The sequence below is a fragment of the Centruroides sculpturatus genome, unplaced genomic scaffold, assembly GCF_000671375.1.
Source record: "Centruroides sculpturatus isolate CEXI.00-Female unplaced genomic scaffold, Cexi_2.0 scaffold944, whole genome shotgun sequence".
Taxonomy (NCBI): domain Eukaryota; kingdom Metazoa; phylum Arthropoda; class Arachnida; order Scorpiones; family Buthidae; genus Centruroides; species Centruroides sculpturatus.
The window spans coordinates 136,050-156,962 of NW_019385062.1; the positions used below are offsets into that span (position 1 = coordinate 136,050).

Sequence of the window (20,913 nt, forward strand, 5' to 3'; positions counted from 1 at the left end):
AGTATTTTTATAAAAATTTTTATATCTGAAAACGTTTTAGGATCAACATTAAGAGTAAGAGGCTTTAAATTTTCAGGTATCACTTACATTGTTTATTTCATTTGTGTTGTATAATACATTTCATTAAGCAAAATTTTTTAAACATAGAAACTTCAAAGATATTAGAAATTCCTACTCAAAGTTTCACGCCACAGATATTTAATAATCATCTCAGTTTTCCGGTTTTAATTTTTAATTACATTTTCTATCTAGTATTTTGTGTGGCCAAATTCAAGAACAATATTTTTTGTCATATAAAATACCACTAATATCATAGTAAATTTATTTATATTTCCTAACAAACAAAACCTATTCTTGGAAATATAGTTGAGGTATAATTATCAAGGGCTCACCATGAATAATTGTTGAATATTTATTGTTTGTTTGTTTTCTTTTTAATAATTTTGAGAGTTATATAAAAGCCAGTGAAATGCAATTAATAACTCAAAACACCTTTAAATAAGCACCAATATTTTGAGTTTTAAAAACTTCAACTCTTTATAATTATTACACAATGCCTTTTTTTCTTTAAACTTCAAACTTAATTACAAATATATTGAATACTGCACACCACAATTAAACTTTGATATCTCCCATGATAATTTTGCACTCACAAAGATTTATTTAGAAATTTATATACTGCTTTTTTTTTTTTGAATTATATTTTAATATGTATATCGATGAATAAATAAAAATACATTATAGTTTCAAAAGTGTTAGACAAACGTACCGTAACAGTAGTGTCTAAAATTATAACTTTTTTTAATAACTCATTATTTTGTTGAATTTTTTTTTTATGTTAAAAAAATTAAAATTCTATTTATTACTACAGTACCATTTTGTAAAATCTTAAAAAGCCACAAAGTGGATAAAAAATATTCGAGGAACTAATTCTATCTTTGGATAGTGAGTTTACTTTCTTCGTTTCATTCAGCAACACAAAAAGCCAGTAAGAGAATGAAAGGACAGTGAACATGGGAGGTTGTCTTTGTTTTATTGCCCTCCTGAGAATGACTTTTTTACCTTGATAACAAACTAGAAACAACATAATGTCACAGAGATAGAATACAAATGTTAGGCCTTTATTGAGAACAGTACTACAATTACATGAACATGAGGTACCCTCAAAAAACGTTTATGGTCAAGGAAGAACCATCCTAATCCCACTAAAACAGAGAAGGGGCATAACGCTGTACAGAGTTGTGTTGAAAATTATAGTATAATCAGATTGAGAGAATTGAACAAACAGATATTAGTTATACATTATTATTTAAAAATAATATGGGTTTATTGCAATTGAGCAACTGAATAGCACCACATAATAATTGTAATCATAATAATAATAATAGTAAAAAAAACTACCATTCATATTTTATTTATTTGTATACAAATATTGGGGACAAAGAATATAGTAGAAAAAGTATAGTTCAAAGTATTTGACTAGGGATGTAACAACAGCTGCACACAAGCGTTATGAATTCCCCTTTCAAAATTTACACAACTGTCAGGCAAACAACAAAGGTCTTAGCAAAATTTTTCTCTACTTCATCATATATAAACCTTCCACATTCCTTTGTAAGTGAAAACTATCCTGAAAATAGATGTGTGCAAATTATAATATATATATATTTTTTTCATCAATATATTGGAAAGGAATGGACAAATTCCCTGATATTCTGCAGCTGAAATAAGTATTCTCTTTGTAAAATTATGTTTTTATTTTTGTCAACATGTATGTATGTTTTGTGTTTTTCATTTTGTATGTGTATGTATGTGTATTCTGTTGTGTGTGTGTAAATGTGTGTGTATGTGTGTGCGCCATGTAGCTCTGCCAGCCACCTTCCAAACCCGAGGTGTTAAAATAATACAATGCGCGCCTACCCTGAGCCTCTACGGAGGTAGCTGGCAAGCGACAGGGAAAGTTATACACAGCATCGACAATGACAATTAACACAACTTTCATCACTGGCTTATTTAGTTCAGTCTCTCTTTCTCCTTGCTATACACAGATTGCCCCGTTTTGTTTAATCTTTTAAATGCATGATATGAAAAATATATGCATCAAAGTTCGACTTTTAATGCTGCGAGGCTGATTCCCGGCCGAGCGCCAGGTAAGTTAGGTCCGGGTTGGAGACTCGTGGCACTTCGAAGGGGGGTGTAGTTTGATTGGTCCCCATCCCCGACCCAACAACATCAACCATCTCTTTAACAGCAGAGAAATGTAGAACACAGTACATATGTGTGTAAACAGCTAGTTAGATAAAGTGAGTGTGTATAACAAGCCTCTTTTTTTTTTTTTTTGGTACTGGAATTTGTAGAAGCACAGCCGTGCCAAGCAACATTTGGTTTGGAATTCAATAGAACCCAAATAGTCAAGTAAAGAACAAGATGGAAAATAACCTTTGCCCATTGTATAACGATAGAAACTCTAAAACAACATCCATGCCCTAATTTACATTAGTGAATATACTGTGATTTACAAATCAAAATTCAGAAAACTATTCTAACTTTTCATTGAACAATATTACAGATTTGTTATTGCACGACAGGTAGCCTTGCAACTATATTTCATTCCAACAATTAAAAAAATATTAAAATAAAGAAATATATAGAAAACTAGGTTCACAAATCTACCTCATTAAAAAAAGATATTGCAATTCAATTTTAATAATAAAAATAAAAAATGAATAAATATATATTTCTTTTTTTGGTATTCAAGAACAAAGAATTATTTTTAATTAGAATAAAAAGATAAAATATTATCTAAGCAAATATATTATTTGAAATAATAAAAAGAATAACTGCATTCTGTATTTATACAGAAAAACAAAAGAATCTAATATTTTTAGAGGCAGATCTGTGAATATATATATGACAAATATACATATATATATATTTTAACTGCACTAACTTATAATATCCGAAAACATTTTGGAACAGACCTCAACTACTTAATTTAGAACGGATAATTCAAGAAATTCTTTGAAACATGATTTTCATTATAAACATACAATTCAATAATAATCACTCAAAGAGAATTATTTCAAACACAGTGTAAAAAAAACTCATTTACACCGTACCATGTTTGGGCTCTTTTAGCTTTGGCAATTAACAATAAATCGATACAACTATTGTAAACAGATCACAAGCAACAAGCCCACGTCGAATAAATTCCAACGATTTGGGCAGTTCATTCAGTCATGCTTTACATACTAGTGACATTTTCTCTTCATTAGATTATTTTTATATTTAACAAATGAGTTATTTTGGATTATCCCAATATGAAAAAAAATCATATAAATTAGATCTTGACAGCATAGGAAATTTATTTATTTATCATCAAATTGTATTTATTTTGATATATTTTTAAATATTTTAAATTATTCATTCGTATAAAATATTTTGAGATTTTGGAAGATGAATTCACATTTAACAATATACATTAGGAAGATTTTGTCGATAAATTTGTTTCCAATGCTGTCAAGAACCAAACAAACAAAATGTATAGTAACCATATATAGCTTCGTTGACATGGCTGTGTTCAGATAAAAAAATTTTTGCCATACAGTGCATGCAACATTGCAGTCTTTCCCTTATCATTTTGACAATATAAACTAGAATTTATTTTAACAGATGGAAAACTGACTCTTATATTGCGAAATATCACCATTTTTCTTTGTATTTATATGTGACAAATATCTTTTCATATTAAATAAAAATTCTCTCTCTAATAGGGAAGGTACACAAACTTTATCGTTATATATATCCCAATGAATGAGAAAAATCACCCATTTCTTGTAATAAAAGCCTGAGAAATGACTCAGTTCAAGCACATCACCAAACAAGGGATATAGATACAAATTATGCCAAGTTTCAATTCCGTGAAGAATACTATGAGTTACACAGTATAATACTCCAAAATAGATTTTGCTCTTGTACCCGTATTCTTCAGGAGCCAAAACTTGGCTACAGGAAAGGCAGCAACATGTTTTAGGAACTCCAGTGAAGCACCAGAGGGAAGGCTGTGGACAGACTTTCCCAGTTTTAAATGTTTTAAGATTTGACAAAATTTACAAAGCTACTCTGTGGATAATCACCATAGCCCAGCCGTGATAACAAGCATTGATCTTGGAAAAACTAAAGTGCTGCATACAACTGTTCACACCATATATAAACACCACAAACGTGCTGTCTACAGTTATCAATTTTGTTTACAAAAAACTGAGAAAGTTGATTTGCAGCTAGCAATTGTCAGCAGTTATTGCTCTGAAGACAGCAACAACTAGTAGTGCACAGGACAGCATACTTGCATAGCCTACTACTTCTCAGAGAAAATCTAACACCAGCTGCTTCAGGAGTTGTTCCCGTCGGTCTAAAGATCTTGTGTCTACACTCCATCAACCCGTAGTTATGGTTTGATTTTGTTGTTTTGTTACACAGAAGGTTAAGAAGAATGGCAGGTACGTTGATATCTGTTGCCTATTATAAAAACTAGTAAACTACACTGTGAAATCTACTCACCAAACTTCTGGATTTTGGAGGTAAAGGAGGAAAACAGATCCAGAGAGCAAGGATGTCATGGTATTATTATTGTATATATATATATACATATATCAATAAAATATCTGGTCTAAACATTAACAGAATAGTACTATTTCAAAAATTTTTTTTAAGAAATGATAAATGATCATTTTTTAAATTTTAATAATCATGCACATCTTGTAATAAAAAGTTTTTTCTTTTTGGGTTATATACAAAGGGGACAAACAAAATTTTTAAACTAGCATTAAAGCTGCCAGTACATGAATGTATATATGTATATATATATAATGTATATATAATGTTCTAGGACTGTTTTGGGGGAGATAAAAAGCTAAAGTTAGCTTTCTGGTCTTCTACCTCCTGACCTCCATTCTATAAAGTTCACTTCTAATTATAGTAGGGAATACAAAGGACAGACACCAGCATATACAATTGTGAAAACAGCAGGTACAGACATATAGGGAGAATGTAACAGAGGAGTAGTACGTGTGCTTTGTCCTTCATCAACACTAGCTGACAAATGTCATATATGAGACCAACATGCACATCAAAAAACAAATGTCTGGGATACTGCTACTTCTCAAGACTATGTTTCTTAAGGTCTATGTGCTAAGAATGAGGTATGTTTTGAGAAGAGATCAAGGAAATGACTTCCTTGCTCTCTTCCTCTTCTGTCCCTGTCCAGAACACCCTGGACATAAAATATTTGGGAGCATAAACTACAAAATGGTTTTGCAGTTTGATTAATATCACCCACTATTAAAGAGAGACAGACCCTGAGAATCACACAGCTGGATATCGTACCATGACATTCAGAAAAATAGCAACCCAGACAGCATGTTCATTCTAGAGCCATTCCTGAGGAAATCCTAGATTTAAAATGTCCAAGCTCATTATCCTCCACTTAACCTCAATAGGCTTACTAACATGTCTTGCCAAGCGATGGCTCCACGTTTTTTTTGGAAAAATTACAGTCCAAACAAGACAGTATAGCGTGAGCAATCGATCCCTGATAGCCTTGGTACATTAACAACAGTTTTTCTCAATCTACAGACTTGTCTCCTGTTTGGAGGAGACATGTAGAATAGAGAAAAAAGAGGAACTTTGATAAAAGTTGATTCTGTGCCAGCATGAAGAGGAAAATATACTAACCATTCCTATACCAGCAAAATTGGGGACAGTGGCTGATCCTACAACTACATACCCCTGCCATTAATGTGTTATTTACACAAACTTGGACAACAGCTGGCTCCCACTAGACATAACAAAGTCACCCAAACAAATGCCTCCAGCTCTGACATCGGAGGGTACACTGTGAATCGCCTATCACAGTGCCAAAGGATAAGATTGAGCTGGAAAGCCAACATCAACAGCAAGCAACACAGGTGTTTTCTGCATAATACTCCTCAATGGCTGATCTGTGAATTAATACACTCTCTCCATCTAGTTTCTTTCAGAATCCACTTCTCCCTAGGGTTTAATAAGTGTGTTTAAATGAAAACAGTCTTATATTCTTCCAAACATGACAGAAAAGAATTGCTAAAATTTTAAGATGATATTTCATGAGGTATTTTCCATGGACTGCATGTATATCACATGCAGCACAAAACTTCACAATGAAATATTACACAATATGAATATGAAACCATTTGTGATTGACTTTGGACTGGTTGACATTCTTTTGATAAATGTACCATGTACCATTACTGAAAATGGACAATAATTCTCAAATACACAATGACACTAATTAAAATGGTACTCTGTGATTTCAAAAGGCAGTGTTGGCTATACACAGGTGCACATGAGACAAGGTAATAATAATAATAACAAATAAAAGCTGTCCTGCCATTGTAAACTCCAAGAGCTGAAGTGAATAGAGGGGAGGACTGGCCTAAGAAATGTAATAACACAAAAAAGCTTGATGAAACACGGCACTGACCAAAACTGTGAGGTAACTGAAGAAGCTATAGGTTCCCTGAGTCGCAGCATGAGGTGTCAATTGACACAAATCATTCACCTGATACCTGCCCCAATTTTAGGGTAGTTTGGTAACAGTTGTGAGGCCTTGGCTAGCACTGAAGGCATCCCATTGGCTGGATACCTCACATACTGGATCCAAACAATTCAGTTTAGGCAGGACTACAGGTGGAGTTTATCCACACCACAGGAATATAACTGGTGATATGGTTGCTCATAGGAACTGTTATATGGCAGAGTAGCAGTCTATCCCTCAACCAGTCCTAAACCGATTGGGAGTATCTGGAGTATGGCTTGACCATTCCTACTCTGTCTTGATCTCCGTCTTGATTATTGGAGACATAATAGTAGTAGCTCTGGATGTGACCAAGGATGGGGCACTAATGGTTGCCATGGTAACTGAGGTAGCTGGTTGAGCAGAGCTGGCGGATACTATGGTACCCAAGTGTGCAGCTGGTGGTACAGGTATGGTACCACTGGTTGGAGAATGTGCTGGGGTAATTGCTGCAGGCGGTGTTGTTACACCTAATGAGGTAGCCGTGGCTGCTGAGGTTGGTGAGATCCCGAGAGATGCGGCTGCCGCCGCCATAGAAATAGCAACGGCAGGAGGAGTTACGGGAGACGGCAGAGCCTGAGGAGCCGTGACAGTAGAAGGAGGATTAATCCGTTTTTCTTTTTGACGCCGATTACAAAACCATACCCGTACCACTTCCTTCTCCATAGCTAGCGATTCGGCCAGCATAGAAATCTCTTCAGATGTTGGTTTTGGATTTTGAATAAAAGCTTTTTCCAGTGCCAGGCGCACAGTGGTCTCAATACTGGTCCTCTTTTTCCTTCGTCTGCCTATGGATTCTGGAGTAGTATGCGCATTAGTGAGAGCTGTGGGATTATTTAAGGAAGCATCAGCATCTTCTAACCACCGCTGTAACAATGGCTTCAGCTTACACATATTTTTGAAACTGAGGTTCAATGCCTCAAACCTGGAGATAGTTGTTTGACTGAAGTCATTTCCATATAGTTTTCCCATAGCTAATCCTACATCACCCTGAGTAAAACCTGAAATATAAAAAATACAACTCAAGTCAGAAATATATACATATAATTTTTTAAATTTAAATTATTGTAATTGATAATAAATTACATATTTTACTAAAATTCTTCTCTAATAAACTTTATTATTAATTAAAAAAGAAACAAAATTATACAGTGTTACTAATAATTTTGTGTTATTGAAAATAATATTTCAATGAAACAGAAAACAATTTTGAACAGATCTATATTATTTTCCTTTCTGCCAGATAGATCTTCAAGTTAATGAAATATGAGATATGAATACAATATATTTCATATAATAAATAAAAGTGATGTGAGGATTAAGTGACAAAGTAGAACAAATTGATTGAAATTTACTAAATACTGAAATAGCATATAAACTTTTATGTAAACCTAAAAATCTTGAATTCAGTTTTTTTTTATATGCTGGTGACTCAATAGGCTATCTACATTCTATCAAAGCAAGTCATATGGATCCCAATTTATTGTGCAGCCTAATTTATCAAATCCAGAACAAAGTGAACAGTAGGGATGTATGAGTAGGATAGATGACATGTTGATAAACTGTGACTGCATTTTAAGAGGAGTTGTTCATACACATGGCATACAGGATTCTTCCTTTTCTTCCTTATAATGTGATTGATCATATGTGGTCAAATTTTTGGACCCCAAAGACAATATATACTTAATATAAACACACATGTGTGTTTATATTAAGTAAATTGAGCCAGTACCAGGTGAGAAGTAACTTTTAATTTCAATAACCATTTTTGAGAAAGCTATTTGACTAATCCATGCAGGGTATTTTTATTTTGGCATGCAAATTTCAAAATTTTATGATATAGAACATAATTGAAGTATTTTTGTTAAATTAAACATTTTTATAAACTGTAACAGTACAGATTAAATTATTATTATTATTTTTTTTATAAATATTAGTTATTTTTTAACAAGTAGGATAAAACTAAAATCAAAGACCTGTGTACACTTAATGTTTAAGGTTTAATTCTTTCCAAATGGGAAAGATAAAATTAAATTAAATTAAAATTAAACAGTATATTGTGTATAACTTATACTTATTTTGTACCTGTTTAGTTCTTCCTTAGTCTACTATATTGTGTTACTCTATATACCTGTATTTATTATATTCCTATAACAAAAAAATTAATGAACCACATTATGAAAAATAATGTGTTTGTTATTAAAAACATGTCCTTTTAAAAGTCCCATGCACAGACCTGCTGAAATCATTATATCCATTTGCTCAAAACTGAAATGAGTGACGTGATAAATATTTTACTAACAAGTAAGACATATATTTGCAGTTCAATATATAGCTTGTATATTTATTATTTAAATTAATAAACCAGATATTGATTTTTCTTTGTAATTTTTTGATAGATATGTGAGACCTCTCTTATACTATGATTTATTTAGTGAGCATTTAAATTTTTTGACATACATGTTTACTATTATTTGGATTAGAACAATATATAGGGAAAATATTTGATGAAATATATGATATTGGATCCTTTATATTAACTAAATTTGTATCATACAATTAGAACAACACTTAAATAAATGTTTGATTTATGATATTACCTTTATAATTAAAAATAGTTAAAACTTTAATAATTTAAATATTTATAAAATAATATTTTTTATTTTGTATATGGATAGCTTTGAAAATTGATATACTTTTAAAATCTCACCATATAATTAAAATATAATGGTTGCCTTCTGATCTATAATGTATAGGATGGATCATTTTAATTGATCCAGTTGAATAACTTGAAAAATATGCATTCTATTAAAAATATATATATATATATATCATTGAACCAAAAATATTAGTTCCACCATGTAGCTCCTTGAAGTCTATTGGCTTCATCATAAATGGTGCTAGAATTGGTGAAAACCAATTCAACTCCATTTTCTTCAACCCCATTTTTATTGCATATTCTGATTCTGTAACAAAAAATTTCTTCAAATAATAAACTTATGCAAAAGCTAGTGCTACAGCATGTTAATGTCACCAAGACTGTGATAAAGAAAAAACACTGATCTTCATTTCACCAAATAATAATCAATTCATAATGACAGTTTTTAAAAAATTTTCTTCCTTTTTCAGCAAATTTCACAGATATCCACAATTTATGCATGCACCACACGGTGACTGCATAAACTTCAAATAGTCATGTCTTCTGATAAGTGCATCTTTTGAAAACATGTTCTAGATAAAAGTTTGTTTATTTTTTTTTGTAGAATAAGAAAATGCAATAAAAAAATGGGGTTTCCATTGAAGAAAATAGAATTGGCTCCATTTTCACTAACTTCAGCAATCTATGATAAAACCAATAGTTCTATTTTGTGGCCCCTTGAAATCTAACATTTTTGGTTCAATGATTTTTTGAAGAATGCATAGTTTTGAAGTTAATCTATTGGATCAATTAAAATGGTTTATCCTGCATTTACAGTGAATCTGTGTTAATCTAAACCAATTTTGTTTATTTTTCCACTAAATAAAAATAAAAAGAAATCAAAGATTTTTTAAAAAACACAATGAATTTGTAAATTAATATGCACTACTTGTTTTAATGTAAATATATGTACTGAATACAGTGTAAAATAAAGAAAATATATAATCTCATTAATCCAAACAATAGTTACAATAATTAGTTTGGATCAGTAAGAATATACTTATATATATTATAAACAAAAATAATGGGGAAAGTTGATAAAATATTTTTTTTATATTCAGTATTTCAGTTATAAATGAGAATATTTTGTTTTTATTAATATTGCTCTAATTATTTTTCTAATACATTTGATAAATATATTTGAAATAATTACATGCAAAATAAAAATTTATTTTTGTTAAACATTCAAAATGAAACATTTTATTTCTGCAATTGTTGCTCATTTAACTATTATGCATTAATTTTAGTACTGTTTAGCATTTTAGCAAATAGTTAGAACTGATTTTACCATTGCATACAAATTTTAATACTGAAGACTCTTGCTGTAATGTAGGGATGCACAACTTGCAGACATCTAAATTTTTCAATGTAGCCTGCAGTCTTTGTTAAATATGTTTATAACATAGGCCTACCCAAATATTCATAAATGCATTAGCATTATCTTAATTTACACAAATATAATACATTTAAATATAACATAGTTTTGTATTGTTGGATCTGTGTACAAATACTTGTTTCATATCTTTATGAGTATGTTTTAGCCATAAAATTGTGGCATGTTTAAAAATAATTTAACCTAACTCACAGTTCAAAGAAAATATTGTGGCACCATCAATGTTGTGTAAAATGTTTCTATTTTTAGTGCATTTATTCTTTTAATAGTTTGTAATTAAATATAATCAAAGCTTAACTATTGCCAAATTATATTGGGCTACTCTTATTATTAATTAAATGCCAAGCAATTTGGCACTACAGGCAGGTGTTAGGTGCCATTCTAGTGCCAAATTACTTAGCATTTAATTAATAGTGGTGGTGGTGGTGGTATAGTGTTTGAGTTGAATATATAACTATCGGGTTTGGATGTTTATGTTTGTATTAAATATAATGAGTGTCTAATTAAATTATTAATTTTTTGGCTTTCTGTAATTTATTTATCATTAACTAAAACAGTTTCTTTGCATGTATTACTTTTAATGCACCCAACCACAAAAAAAATTGATCACAATTAACTTAGAACTGGATATAATATAACATATAATACAGATAACATATAATACAGATAACATATAATACAGAAACCACTAGAATCCAGTAAACTTCACTTTATTGTAATAAAAGAAATGTTTGACATTTTTGAAATGTCATCCTCAGGTTTAAATGGAACAGAATGCAAAATGGAAGACAGAATACAATTTAAAAATTAACAAACATTATCTGACTGGATGAAATAACTTGTCTTAGTTGAGGATGTTGCATTGAAGTATACAAATACATGTTGTAGTAAAAAGATACTTTGAGTAGAGATTTCCATACACTGGAAAATGTTCATTTTATTACAGTAGAGTGAATTTTGCTGAATTCTAGTAATTTCTATGTTATTTTTAATGCATTCTTTATTAATTCTGATCTTCTAATTTCTCCATGTAAAATTAAAAAAATATTGTAATTTCATTCTAAAGTATTAAATTATGAAATGTATTCAAACCATTCCTATACTATTGAATTGAAAAGTAATGCTAATTTTATGATGATATGTTAAAGCTTCAACTTTTATAATAAAGAACACAATATATTGAAAGCATTTTAAATTAAATAATTGATAATTATAACTATTATTTTCAATCTATAAAACTTTATACTACTTTATACTTTTTTCCATAACAATTATTGATTATTTCATTATATGTTTATAAAATTTTATTTTAAAGATTAAAAAGATTTTTTTTTTTGTTATTTCTCTAAATGATTATACACATGTATTTTCACAATTCTGCTTGCTTTTAATGATATACTTCTTTTAAGAATTATAACGTTAAATAAGATGTGTATATTATATGGGGTAATCCAAAGTCAATAAACATTTTTAAAAATCAATATTTCAGTGAATTTTTGATTTGTGGCAATGAGATTAGCATGGAAATGCATAAAATCATGGGGTTTTTCCAGAAAGGTGTCAAAATTAGTTCTAATTATATACACTAGGCAGTGCTTTGATCCTTATGACCACAAAGAAGTGCATCATAGCAAATGTTCAGTGTAGTGGCCTTCACTGTCAAGCATGGTCTGAAGACATGTAACATTGTTATGGACAGCATGAAAACATTTCTGAAGACACCTGTGTGATATCATTTGAGATAAACCACCACCAGGTGGACATAATTTTGACACCTTTTGGAAAAACAAACCCTTTGATTCTATGCATTTCCATGCTAATCTTGTTTCCATACATCAAAAACTTGTTGAAATATTGAATTTTTAGATGTTTACTGACTTTTGGTTCACCTTGTACAGTACATATACTGCTTTTGGTCTTTAACTATGTATGCTGGGCTGTGGTAACTTTATTTGATGTTTTTTGCATAATCTATACTACTATATAAAGAGACAACGTATTTTTCGTTTGTGACCACTAACCGTGAAAACTACTGGACCAATCATTACCAAATTTTAACTGTAGCATCTTTATGACCCCCGGAATGTTTTCCACTAATCAAACCTGCAGACTTTTTATTAATTAAAAGATAATCATTAAAAGATATCATCTAGAGTTAAGGCTTTTATGTCCAACAGATGGCGCTACGAGTATGACGCCCTAAGTTTGCTTTTCTGTGAAGATGAACTAAAGCAGATCATCTTCTATCTATCTATATAAATAAAAATGTAATGTTCATTTGTTCCTACCAATTCCTTTGAAATTTTCACACAACGCTGCATTCGAATACGCACGTGTTTTTATATAATATACATGTCGAAATTCCCCCCACTGGGGGGAGATGAACAGGAATAAGGCTTACCGTAAAGAACTCTGCTTCTATTTCTACTATTTTAGATGCGGTTTTTTGCGTTTTTGATTGCGTTTTAATAGGGTATGTCAACAGAATATACACTAAAAAGGGATTTTTCAATATTCCCCCCATGGGGGAGAGGGACAGGATTAAGGCTTATCTTGAAGAACTTGGCTTCTATTATACTATTTTAAATGCAGGTTTTTGCGTTTTTGATTGCGTTTTAATAGGGTACACTAAGAAGAAATTTTTCGAAAAATTCCCCCCACACGGGGGAAGTGTTATACATTTATAATAGATACATTTTGAGCCACAACAACGCGTGGCAGGGTCTGCTAGTATTCAATAATCATCTGAGCATTAAACAAACTTTCATTTTGATATTAAAATAGTTTTTATAAATTAAAAAAAAAAACATAAGAAAATTTGATAAAATAATAAATGAAGGAATTATTTTTATTAAATTTTTAAAAAGTATTTTGTAAAGTGCAATCAGAACTAAAGTTTGCTTAAGGCTCAGGTATTTATTGACTTTTATATAAATGATAACAAATAAAATTATTTACACACTATGTCATTAATGATCAAAAACAGCATATGTATAAATAGCCGTATTGAATAGGATCATCCTATTAAATACTGTATTTACTTTACAACACCTAAAATAAAAAAACTAACATGCAAAACTTAATATGAAATGAAATATTACATTTAATACCTTCTACCACACTCAAGCTAATAATTGATCATTAGCTGTGCAATCTGATCTTAAATAATAAAAAAAATTACTTCAGGTGCAAATTGAAGGTAGAGAAAATAAACAATGTATGATTGTTATCTATAAGAGATATACATTTTAAACTTAGAATGATTTCAGTGCACAAACAATAATGGAACATTTGTAATATTGAAATTGTCCAAACCAATCAGATGTATCATAATTTTGTGCAGATAACTTGCATCAGCATATACAATGCAAATACTGCTAAAATAAGAAAACAATTTTTTTGCATAATCCATGCCTCGTAGAGGCCATTGAAAAATGACACTTACCAATATGCTGTTTATAATATACAACATCAAACATTAAAATCTTATTTTTTATTTCTGTTAACAGTCTGTTGTAGATGAAATGAAAAAACAGAATACTGAGATAACCTCCTAAACTTCATAAGTGTTGAAAATACAAGGCCACTGAAAAATTCTTTTATTGTATCATTTTATTTCTGTTTTATTTATCAAATAATAATTAATATTAATCAGAGCCAGCTAGAGGGCTGTGCAAATGGCACAACCACATAAGGCCCTGTGATCCTGCATAATCCAACTCTTGTGAAATTTAAAAATTGTTCATTAATTATTCTCTAATTTAACTAATTTTCACTAATATATTTAGTGGATGTATGTTTACTATTAAAATATTATTACTTTTCTGACTGTTATATATAACAGAGGGAAAGTATGGTAATGGTAAATCTTGGAGAGTCAAAAAATGACTCTCCAAGATATTACTCCTTGGAGAGGCATAGAATGACTCTTCAATGTTTACATTTTTGGACTCAGGACACCTTGAAATGTCAACAAATGCAAAAAAACTTTGGGGGTAATTTTTGTGTGGGAGACACTATTTTGTTCACCCTCTTTGAAGCTTAATATCTCCTGTGGTTTTTTTTGAAAATTTCTGAAATTTTTGAAAGAATGTTTTTTTAGGGGGATTGATGCTATTAAATTTTGGTGATTATCTTCCCACCTGCTAGACCTTTAAAGGGGGATGTATGTATCTCCAGTAGGGTTGGACTTAATGACGATTTTACTCGTTATTACCATTTACAATTTTTTAAAATAAAATCCATCCCTAACCTCAAAATTAAGCTTTTTGCCATTTTATAATAGTTAAAAATATAAAAGTTTTAATAATAAAATATGGTAACAGATGGCTCCACCAAATGTTGTTGGAAAAGTCAAGCAACTTGTTGCTGGAATTTTTGTTTTTTTAATAATTAAAAGAAAAACAATTTCAAAGGCCTCACAAGACAACTTTGCACTAAGCCCCGCTATTTCTTAGGAAACCCTAATATTCATGATATTTATTTAAAACATTATTACAGCTTCACGCATCATTCTGATAATGATTCAAATAAATATGGATTTCAATATATTGCAGAATTGAATCCCTTATTTTACTGCTTTGTACCATGCCTCTACAATAAAAATTTATTGTAAATCTGGAATAAAAATTTTTCTATTTTTCATAATTTGAACTGGCTATTTTTCATTCCCCTTAAATTTAAAATTTATAAGTTTTATATATATATAAACAAAACTTATAAATAAATATATATATATATATATACATACATACATACACACACTGTATTTCTTTGATTAACTTGAGGAATTATTTTTAAAATGTATATATGATCTGAGGTTTATTTGATATTGGGATTTTTTTTATATTTTTGAAGTCATGATTTAATACCATGAAACAGGAAATGAGAGTATAAATTAAAAGAAATACAGTGGTGCCTCGTATAACGTACGCCTCGAATAACGGACGCTGCAAATAACGGACTTTCTGTTTGACCATTACATGACTCGAGCAACGGACTTGCTGCGAACAACGGACTTTCTGTTCGGCAGTTACGTAAGATGAACAATGGACTTTTTTCGAACAAGTGCGAATGATGTTTCCACTCTTTTGCCGTTGCCAATGACAATCTGCTATTTTTAGGATATATTAGTATTATTAGAATGTATTATTANAGCCTGATTAATTATGGCAATTGTTTGGTTTACTATTAATACATCAGGCTGTCATAAAAAAATTAGCAACAAATTGAACCTTAAAGGAAATTCCAGGATAATCTATTGTAAATTCTAACATTTTCAATTTTAACAGGAAATCTTTCTCTAAATTGGAATGCAGAAATGGAACGTTTTTAAGAATTATTTTTAAAATGTATAAATGAGAATTTTTTAACTAATCTATTGTAAATTCTAACATTTTCAATTTTAACAGGAAATCTTTCTCTAAATTGGAATGCAGAAATGGAACGTTTTGAGGAATTATTTTTAAAATGTATATATGATCTGAGGTTTATTTGATATTGGGATTTTTTTTATATTTTTGAAGTCATGATTTAATACCATGAAACAGGAAATGAGAGTATAAATTAAAAGAAATACAGTGGTGCCTCGTATAACGTACGCCTCGAATAACGGACGCTGCAAATAACGGACTTTCTGTTTGACCTGACTCGAGCAACGGACTTGCTGCGAACAACGGACTTTCTGTTCGGCAGTTACGTAAGATGAACAATGGACTTTTTTCGAACAAGTGCGAATGATGTTTCCACTCTTTTGCCGTTGCCAATGACAATCTGCTATTTTTAGGATATATTAGTATTATTAGAATGTATTATTAGTATATCTGAAGTAGAAATGTAATGTAATATATGTTGATGATTTAAATAAACATTAAATGTAATGTAATATATGTTGACTATTAAATAAACGAAATGTAATTGTGTAGATGCCGAGGTGGCGGGACGAAAAGAAGTTGTAAAAAACAAACGGAGCGAGAGTAGCTCGTAGAAGTGTTTAGTGATCTTAATTAATAAAGAATTATTCGTATCATATAATCTGGCAAGTTAAGTCATTTATAATGCATCATGGCTTCTAAAAAAAGCAGAAAGGTGATTTCAATTGAAACAAAGCAAGAAATCATCAGGAGTGAAAGTTGACAAAAACTTTCTTGTCGAATGGGGAGATGTTCAGGAGTTTACCAACACTCATTATCCAAACAGAGCTGAGGCCAACAGGATCAATGATCTCTACGATGACACCTTTGTCCGTCATTTCCGACAGGTGTTAAAGAAGAAAGAGAAACAGACCACCTTGGTCATGTTTTTCAAGAAGCCAGCGGGCAAAAAACAAAGGATGGAACAAGAGAAGTTGACCCTGCAAGTTCCGGTAGCCTCTCCTGAATCTGACTCCGATTAAAAACCAATAAAAAAAGACACGCTGCAATGTGTAAAAAGTCTGTATCTGTATGAATGTGTAAAGAAAGTGTTCTTCCACCTCCTCCTCACAACATCTGACTACCAGGCATAATTGGTGTCTGCTCCATTTTCATTTTTTATGGTACAGTACGGTTATTTTATGCTGCGGAACGATTATATGTTTTAACATGTATTTCTATGAGAAAATGTGTTTCGTATAACGGACGTTTCACTTAACGGATGTGCACCTGGAACGGATTAAGTACGTTGTACGAGGCACCACCGTATTTTAATTACTCATACCTTTTCTGTACTATCAAAACCATTTACTGCCTGTATTTATGGACTATAGTATAGTTATAACATTTGAAACAGAGTTAATCTGACTCATCTAAATTTCATTCAACACCTTTTCAATTCTACCAAAAACCAAATTTTAACAATTACAAATTCAGCCTTATTCAAAAGGCCTTCTTCAGGTTACAATTGATGTTTGATGAGATTGTTCTTAAGTAGAACATTCTATAATGGAATATTAGATTTAAATTTTTATATAGTTCTTAAAATATAAAACATGAGATAAGTAATGTATAATGAGATACAAATGTGGACGCACAATATTGAGTAAAAATAAAAAATAAAATGCAATTACAAAAAGTAAAATAAAATTACAGTAGTTAGTTGGATGACAACAGACTGGTGTCAAAGATGAGAATTTCAGGAGTCCTAGTCTTAAAACAAACAACACTAATATTTAAAATACATAGGAGCCACCAACCAATCATTATAGGATAGGTTAAAAGAGCACAAGTATAAATATAAGCATCTATAACTGCATGGTATGTGGGAGTTATGGGTTTGAGTCCTGCTTTGGGCTGATTATTTTCTTCCAGAACCTTCTAAATTATTAAATTTATCAAGAGATGGTGCCTAACACATACCTCTAGACCAAATTACTTGAAATTTAATTAGTAGGTAGTAGTATTAATATAACCCAATGTAATCCGGCAATTATTTGGCTTTCAACATAAGTACACTGTTCATAAGAAAATAGCCACTACAATGCTAGTTGCCTACTCCTTGGATCCAGACGTAAAAATTAAATTTGATGGAGTACACCTCATATATTCCAGCAGCAATGCAACAAACCTAAAGGTTCTGGAATTATTGGAGTTTTTTAAAATCTGAAAAAAGGATGCTGTTTCAGCTATAAAGATGCAGAATCTATTTCCTTTGCATGGAAATCTTTTTATGTCTCCTTAAATGTTATTATTATTGATGAGTGATAATTGTGTATAAGTTTAAAGTATTATATGTACAGTAGACCCCCTATAAAACATAATACAGATTCGTATAATACGATGAAAAATTGCAATCGTATTTGTATAAACACGCTAAAAGAGACTCGTATAATACGGTAAAACATCATCGCATGTCGCAACAGGATTGGTCAAATCTAGACCAATAGCGGATATTGTACAAACCATTGAGTTTAAACGAGCAGCGGACCTACTAAAAACCATTTATTATTTAACGTCCATAAAAATTATACTTATATTAATGATGTCTCCAAAGTTCAGCAAACTTTTTGCAGAAAAATAACTTATCAGAAAACACACGCCCACCATTCGATGCGCCGCTCCATGACAAAAACAAGCTTAAGCAATGGTGTCATCGAACGGTACACACTCGGTAAGTAATCCTATAATTTTTTGTTTATAGCATAGTTTATATGGATTATTCCCAAAAAAATATGTGTTTTGGAAATGTTGAGTCAAATTAGTCTAGAATCAATTAATTTTATGGAAGAAAACCTTTCAAACAGCCGTACTCTGTAAACTGCACCCGTGCCGGGCTGTGATTGTTTCATGTATTTAAGGATTCCTACAACATGAAATTCTTATAAAGAGGAATGTATCTACCGTATATGTTTTGCTGCTACTTTGTGTAAGAATTATATTCAAATTTTAAAACCAGTATTCCATTATAGAATGTTCTACTTTAAATATCAAATGTAGCCTGAAGAAGGTCTGTTGAATAAAACTTGGTAAAATTTAATTTTTACTGAAATTGAAAAATTGTCAAGTAAATTTATCTTGCTGTTCCATTTATTCACATTCAATATATCTCATTCAGCATCTTCCAATTCAGTTATTACATTGTCATTTGTGTGTGCTTTGATATCATTGGCAAAATCAAAATCTTGACTATCATATGATTCAAAGTTATCATCTCCAATTCCTAATTACCCTCTGGCTGATAAGTTCTTGACTTACAAACTCAATCATAACTTTTCCATGCTCAATATTTAATAATAATAATAATTTTATTTCAAAAAAATGTTTCCATGAACCTAGGAATTGAGTGCTGTTGACTAGACAATTTGAAGAGATAGAATTTTAGTTGTACTTCTTACCTGTCACTTTAAATTACATTGCTCTACACAGTGAAGTACTTTGTTTCCTGTATGTTTCACTCGGGGCTTCATTTAACAGCACCTTTATTCTCCTGGGTTCAGTGGAAATCAAGTAAATACAGTACATATAATTTATTAGTGCAGTTTAGATCATATTTCACATACTATCCACACAATTTGTTGACCAAAAGTACAAGCAAATGGTAACTGATATGTACACAGTAAATAAAAGACATAATAGCAAAAGTATGATCTACATGTTTGTTTTCATAATTGTACCATATTTTGTTGGCAGTAAATTCAAAAGATTGCCAACCTGTGGAGTAAGTTGACTTATCAAATGCCAAAATAAATATTTTCATTTTACAATTTAATATAATTACAAAAGGCAGGCTTTTATGATTACAAGATGCATCTACTAAACAATCCTTGTTCAAAACTGACAAACAAATATTCATGCCTAGAATAAACTTGAAATAAAAATTAAATGTAAGGAATAAAACAAACATTTCAAAAAACAATTGGAAATAGGCATTAAGACTGATTAGCAAAATTTAATATTTCTGCTAATTTATTCTATTTAAGCTAAATAAAAATAAATTTTAAAATAATATTGGTGTAGTTATTATTTATACAGTCGACCCCCCTATAATTATGGTCCCTATAAAACTACGAAAAAATATACGTATTTTGGAAATGTTGAGTCGGATTAGTGTAGAATCGATTAATTTTATGGAAGAAAACCTTTCAATCAGCCGTAGTCCGTAAACTTGACACGTGTCGAGCTGTGATTGGAACGACTTGTAAGAAATCGGATTCCTAATAAATTGGAACGTATCTATATCTTATAGGGGGGTCGACTGTATTCAATAAGTATTTCATTTATTTTAGAGCTATAACCATTTCTGAAGTTGAAACCAAATTTAAAAAGAAAATTAACTCTTGAATTCTTTTTGAGGCTGATTTCTTGTAAAGGTTTCAGGGAGGATCATGCAGAGAAGTTAAATGCCACTGAAGCATGTCCCATACATGCTAAATGGGATTCAAGTCAGGTGATCTTGCTGGCCATTCCTTATAGTGTTTCCCAAGTTTAAGTACTGGCTGACAATGCAAGCCCTGCAAACTTACATGTTATTGACCATAAAAATACCATGAGGGCCCATGGCGTAAGAAATGGACAAATATAATGTGTAAGGATGTCATCTCTATATTGCACTGCAGTCACACTGCCATGAGGGAAAACGTGGAGATTAGTGTGGCTGCCTACAGCAATTCCTGCTCAAACCATTAAACACTGCCTCTGTATGCATGCATTTTGCGGATGTTACTGATATGTTCCAGGTGTTTTCCAGACCAATAACAGAGAATCAGTCTGCAGACCAAATTGTGACTCATTCATG

The 20,913-nt window shown here is 30.9% G+C and overlaps 1 protein-coding gene across 5 annotated transcripts in view; it reads right to left on the minus strand.

Moving 5' to 3' along the window:
- Positions 1-825: 825 nt before the first annotated feature.
- Positions 826-20,913, minus strand: part of LOC111634114 (POU domain protein 2-like) — a 213,486-nt gene continuing 193,398 nt past the window's right edge. For all 5 annotated transcript variants that reach the window (XM_023378806.1, XM_023378805.1, XM_023378807.1 and 2 more), the window contains one exon: positions 826-7,614. In XM_023378806.1, coding sequence (XP_023234574.1) covers positions 6,863-7,614 — 752 coding nt within the window. In that variant the 3' untranslated portion in view covers positions 826-6,862. The remainder of the gene's footprint in view (positions 7,615-20,913) is intronic.